Source organism: Papaver somniferum, chromosome 3 (assembly GCF_003573695.1).
Source record: "Papaver somniferum cultivar HN1 chromosome 3, ASM357369v1, whole genome shotgun sequence".
NCBI classification, from domain to species: Eukaryota; Viridiplantae; Streptophyta; class Magnoliopsida; order Ranunculales; family Papaveraceae; genus Papaver; species Papaver somniferum.
This window is the reverse complement of record NC_039360.1, coordinates 95,503,481-95,509,484: the sequence shown is the minus strand read 5'-3', so window position 1 is coordinate 95,509,484 and position 6,004 is coordinate 95,503,481. Positions and strand designations below refer to the sequence as shown.

At 35.8% G+C, this 6,004-nt stretch overlaps 1 protein-coding gene across 1 annotated transcript; it reads right to left on the bottom strand.

Annotated features, from left to right (window-relative positions):
* Positions 1-2,713: 2,713 nt before the first annotated feature.
* Positions 2,714-5,584, bottom strand: LOC113356868 (F-box protein At5g67140-like). The gene is made up of 5 exons (XM_026600100.1): positions 5,368-5,584; positions 5,106-5,252; positions 4,022-4,157; positions 3,555-3,653; positions 2,714-3,218 (listed from the first exon to the last, which is right to left on the bottom strand). The coding sequence occupies exons 1-5, from the start codon at positions 5,469-5,471 to the stop codon at positions 2,991-2,993; spliced, it is 714 nt and encodes a 237-aa protein (XP_026455885.1). The 5' UTR covers positions 5,472-5,584; the 3' UTR covers positions 2,714-2,990.
* Positions 5,585-6,004: the final 420 nt, after the last annotated feature.

The following is a 6,004-nucleotide window of genomic DNA, read 5'->3' as shown; positions in this document are numbered from 1 at the left end:
TAGTTTGTCAACTCCAGCAGAAATTCTCGGGTTTGAGAACTTCGGCAGTTCGCGGACTGAGTTCGCGGACTTGGCACTTTCCATACTTCCGGTTCTCTTGGTCAATAAAGTTCGAAAATTTCGGTTCAAGGAATCCATTGGTTATGTAATCTAAACTCTCATTCCAATCATTGAAACATTCTTAGAGGACGTTATATAGTTGTTACACTATTTCTCGTCAAAGCAATTTTCAAAGTGATTGAAACATTCATGAGTTTCGTCAATAGGTAAAGATAAACTTGGTCGAAGCGAAAAGCTTACCAACACATATTTCGAGATATAGAAGGGGAGGTATACTCGGCTCAAAATACTAAATGTGTATGATCTAGTCTATATATATAGCATACGACTTTTGTCTCAAAGAGTAGGAGATAGAATATATAGACTTTTGAGTGATGGATAAGTTCAAGTCTCCACATACCTTTTTGTCGAGAAGTTCCACCGGTTCCTTGAGTAGATCTTCTACTTGTATGATGAATCTCCATGAAGTACTTGAGCTCAACTACACTTACTATCCTAGTCCGAGACTTAGCTATAAGAGACTAGAAATCAAGACTTATAGTTTTGATCACTAACATTGACAAACATGCTTGAGATAGCAATGCATGCGAGTTTGAGCGAGCAGTGCTCTAACAGTGGTTGTAAAGAAGATGTTAAAGATGTTGATATTTTATATGTTTGACGATCTGTTGTTTTTCATGGAGAGATGTTCCATTTTCATTTTTGATTAATTAAACTCATTCCGGTTATGGAGGTAATTAATTAGACTTATCAATTTTCATTTTTGATTTCAAATGTGGAAGCTTTTGCGGATTTTGGAGAAGCATCGAAACCAGCCGTATAATCCATGGAGCAGCAACAACAACTAACTTGGAAGGACAAGTTGCTCATGACCGGAGAAGAAGATGATAGAAGAGGAAGGTTGCCCGTATTAAACCTTAGTCAAATGGTCGGTTGCCTGCAAATAGATGATGGCTGCCTCTGTAATCCTCATGGAAATTATGGAGGAATAATTTTGTAAAATGAATTACTTTTATTAATAAAAATTAAATAAAATAAAAGATAGAGTAGTCAAACAGGATTTTAGACATTCAACGTTGGTCAAGGTACCAACCGATAATATTCCAAATATTGGGTACCAAAGCTAGGTGTTGGACATTTACTGGGTATCAAATGTTAAATAATCCTTTTTTTACTACAAAAAACAGAAAAGGCAGAGATTATGTTGGGAAAAGTATTTGAAAACAACTCTTTTTTTTTTGACCAGATATATTACTGCAAAGAAAACTAATCTGTAGATTCAGACTCATGTGGAATCAGCTCTGAATGAGTTGTTCGTCCGATTACTGAATCTGTGTGATTAGTTTCTTTAATAAAGGGTACATAATTGGAGTTCATATTACATATATCTTGAGCTTTGACAGTGTCAAAAGTTATTATTGGAATTAAAAACGTAGGAACTTCAGTAAAACTAGTAAGCTGTTGAAGTGAATTTCTCCCTTTTTTAGCCAGCAAGTCAGCTGCTTTGTTTGCTCTTCGATCCACAAAATGAAAACCCCCAAAAGAAATTAGATTATCTGCCAACTTCTTAACTTCATATAGAATTGCTAAGCATTTCCATTTGATTGATGTTTGTGTGCCTTGTAAGTACTTGATAGTATTTTGGTTGTCTCTTTCTATTGCCAGATTCTGCAGGTTATTTGTGATGGCCTATTGTGTAGTTTGTAGAAAAGCTACAGCTTCCGCTTCTTCTGCAGTTTCAGTCCTGCAGCTTCCCATTCCTGCTGTCCTGGAGGTACCTGTCCAGTTGCGCAAGATAAAACCACAACCTGCATTAGTTTTAGCAGATTTCCACGAAGCATCACAGTTCAATTTATAAACGTTTCTTATTGGGAATGTCCAATATGGTTGGGATTGTGGTCTGATGCTGTTATGCACTAAAACTGATGAAAGAATCGAAGGATGCCAGTATTCATAGTGTCGTAAAATATCAAGAGCTAGTTTTTCCGATGTTCTGCTTTTGTTTTCAAACACTCAAAGACACTGTTCTTTCCAAATAAACCAGCATTTGGTAGCTGCTAAAGCCATGGATATGGAGTTCAGGTCTCCTTTTATTCATTCATTGTACATGTCTAAGAAAGAAGACTTAGTAGATGAGTGGTTAGAGATTACTCCATGAGAAGGCATTGGATGAAGCTTCCAGATAGATTTTGCAAAATCACATTCAAAAAATAGATGAAAGGTTGTTTCTTCTATTTGCTGACAAAAAACGCATTTCCTCTCCTCATCTTGAAAGCCTAGCTTTTTTTTGTGGGTAATGTATCTTGTAAGCACTTCCAGAGAAAAAGCTTTATTCTCTATGATGTGTTCATGCTCCATAATTGTTTCCAAAATTTTCTTGTTTCTTTTGAAGTTGTGTCAGACAAGTTTTGAAGCTTGGCATATAGAGATTTCACAGTGAATTCTCCATTGGTGGTGAGCAACCATCACAGAGAAATTAGCTTTTTGTGAAGCAAATTTTTGTTTGCTTTTCATGCTAATTTCCGTTTTTACATGTAATAACAATATTTAGGATTATGTCTAATTTTCTCTAAAACGAGTAACAAAGCCCAACAAAGCCCAAAATGGGCTGGGTAAAAAGCTCAGGTAAAAAGAGCCAAACATTTCAGGAGACTAGAATCAACAACAGTACCCAAAAGTGCATCATCTGATTCTATAGGAAGGTGCAATTTTCACACTTTGATCTGCACATACATATTGAACTTCTTTTGTAGAGATAAACCTAACCTAAATCCCATCTTTAACAAGTTTAACAACAAACTCGCCAAGTGATTGGTATTTGTGTCTTATTGAGTACAAACATTATTAGCAAACACTGGATCCTCGGGTTCTCACACTGATAGGGAAATAAAACAGAACCGAACTGTCGTGAAATGAAAGTTCTATGGAGCTTATACAATTGGCCAAATAGGAGCAGGAAGAGGATTAAGTGTTGCAACATTTGGGTGCACATTTCTAGGTTTTATTTGAAGAGCAGGACTAATAGCAAGCAACCCAATGAAACAATCCAGTGGAACTCTCATCCCCCACACGTTGATCGACTCGAGCTTCTGCAATTTATATACAAGTGCTAGTAGTCCGCTTTCTGTCACTTGGCGACAACTCCATAAAACAATTGTCTGCAGTGAAAGATATAAAACAAGTTAAGGCAAGGAGAAAATATTAAACTTGTATAATGAGCTAGAATCAAGCTTTGTATAGAAGACCCAATCTGCAGTCGCAAGGATTCCTTACAAACTCTAATTCAGTTTGGAAATTGAGATATTTCATTAGCAAAACCTGAAGATAAATATCACCAGGACCATTCTCATGGTAGACTGTCAAACCTTAAGCATATTCTCATCCTAATATCGAGAATATAGGCTAAACAAGGCTGGAAGATAACAAACCCAAAAAACTTCAGACTTCACTTTTGCATACAATAACAAAATCTGAGATCACATTATATAATTCACCTTCAAATGGGGACAGCAATTTGCAATTGCTACCAAAGATTCATCAGTAATAAAAGTACCACCAACATTCAGATGTTGCAAAGAATTGGCTCTCGAGACCTGAAATAAGAGAACCCTTGGAATGAAAAAGGAAAAGAAAAAGAATGTGGAATATAAAGAGAAAATCAAACTGCTATGTAGCTTCTGGGTTCTAGCTCTAAAAATTTAACAATACAGTTTTCACACAAGAGAGTGGACTTGAAATTCATGGAAAATCACAAAATGAATTTGGCAATCAATTCAAGTAGGAACGAATTCACATATCCACAACTTTGCTACAACAATCCTGATACATCCATCCTATTACGTATTTAACCAAATATCCTTCGCAAGCAGTGATTCATGTGACAGTATATCCACCAACACCAAGGTTTCAATTCAAGTCCTATAAAACGCAGTTTATTCAGGTAAAGTTGTAAGTTACTCACCAGCTGAATTACACCTCTATCAGTGATCCCTGTCATACCCCACAAGGATATTGATGTTAGGTTGCTGATGCACTTAACCGAGGATATTTTTTGCAGTCCATCATCAGTTATTTGGCATCCCCAGCAGCTTCTTGAACTGGAATCAAATTTAAACCAGATAGAGACTATTATTGCAGCGTAAGATATTTGACATACTAGAAAAATGGGCATGTAAAGTTCTTTCTTCGGCTTAGCAAACTCACAATAACTAACAGTAAACCTATTCTTAAGGCTATCACAATGAAAATACCAATTGAATACCACCATATCAGTACGCTTTTGAAGCATAAACCCGTGGATTTTTTTAGTCCACGGACTATCTCTTAACATGCCTCCAAAATGGCTTAAATTTTGTTGCATAAACCATCTCAGAAATCAACTGTTATAGGAGACAAGTATCTTAAACGTTTATCAGTATAATCTCTCTTTGAATGCTATGCAGCCCAGAATTTTCAATTGAAACCCCAACATGACATCATCGATCGGCAACATATGTTCTAGTTACTATCAAAATGAGTGTCTTCAGACCTCTTTCTTGTTATTCTAGTCTTGGTCATACACTCTTTTTTGTCCAAATGCTAAGGGGAACAGCAACCCATATGCTAATGAGACTTCGGCAGCTCCATCTAAGATGTGAAAAACAAAATCAGCTAGCTGATTTATCTACGACTTCAAACCCAAAATTCAGCTAGCTGAGTTTCCACTCAAGCTCGGCTAAAAGTGGAGCTGATCTTACTTAATAACTCTATGACATTAACTTTTACCAACTCAGCTGGACAAACATGTTTGGACAAAACTTAAGTACTGAAGTACAAATAATCCTAGAAAAAACTTCTTTATTTTGTGAATCTTCCAATTCTAAGCAAACACGAAACATGATTCTTGTGGAGGGTTAATTAATTCAAGAAAGCTGAAATTCAGACTCTGATCTTACCCAATAATTCTTTAAATAAAATAAACTTGTAACCCAAGAAGTTGATTAAAAAAACAGCGGTATAAAAATTACTGATTAAATATCTAAAGAGAGATAGAGAGAGTGAATTACATATCAAGCTCCTTGAGGTTGTAAGCATAACGAACAAGACGAACAGTAGATTCATCATCCATTTTACAACCAGAAAAACTCAAACGTTCTCTTCCAGCCAGTGATTGTCTCACTGCTTTTCTCCATTTCCTACATACCCCGCTCCCCCTGAATTTTTTTTCAATAAAAAAAAAATCAAAACCCATCAAAAAAATTCGAAACACCAATCAATCAACTCCATCAAAATTACTAAAGAAAAGAAAAAAGATAACTTAAGACTTACTGAGCCAAATCAGTGAAAGAAGATGTGAAAAGAAATATGTGAGCTAGAAGATCAACTGGTAATCTCTCGATTTCCGCCTCTTCTTCCAGCATCATATGATTCATCTCTTCTCTATACCTCTGACGGATTCTCTCAACAATTTGAGAGATTGATGATGATGAACAACAATCAAGTCAGCAGCTTATACTTAGACTTTGGAGAGAGAGAGATAGATACTGAGAATGGCGGGACCAACAGTTTATTATGATGTGGTCATTTTTTCATCATCCTATTGACATTTCTAATAAGTTGGAATCTCTATGTTGTTTGTAGCTGAATATCTTCTGGCTCCACACTGAATAATCAGTTTTGTCCGTTGATATATATTTGTTTTGTCCTTTAAAAGTGTTGATTTGATGTGCCTAAGGTGTGAATAAAGTTGCGTGACGAAATGTAATCTAATGAAAACTGATTAATTAATTAATTAATGAGGATAAAGATTCTTGGTTTTCATTGAATGAATCGGGTATGCGTAATGTATGGACAAGGTCAGTTCACAGGAAGCTAAATATGTGAAGGGATCCAAAATTTGATCGACCAAGAAGAGTCACGGACTCACAAAGCCTTGAAACTAGAAAGTTTGTTATTTAAAAAAAGT

Bases quoted from the DNA above. Each gene is read 5' to 3' on its own strand.
- LOC113356868 (XM_026600100.1), bottom strand. From the start codon at position 5,471: ATGAATCATATGATGCTGGAAGAAGAGGCGGAAATCGAGAGATTACCA. The intron at 3,654-4,021 runs GTGAGTAACTTA...CTCTTATTTCAG, and splicing joins ATAGAGGTGTAATTCAGCTG to GTCTCGAGAGCCAATTCTTT. The intron at 3,219-3,554 runs GTGAATTATATA...CTTTCACTGCAG, and splicing joins ATTGCTGTCCCCATTTGAAG to ACAATTGTTTTATGGAGTTG.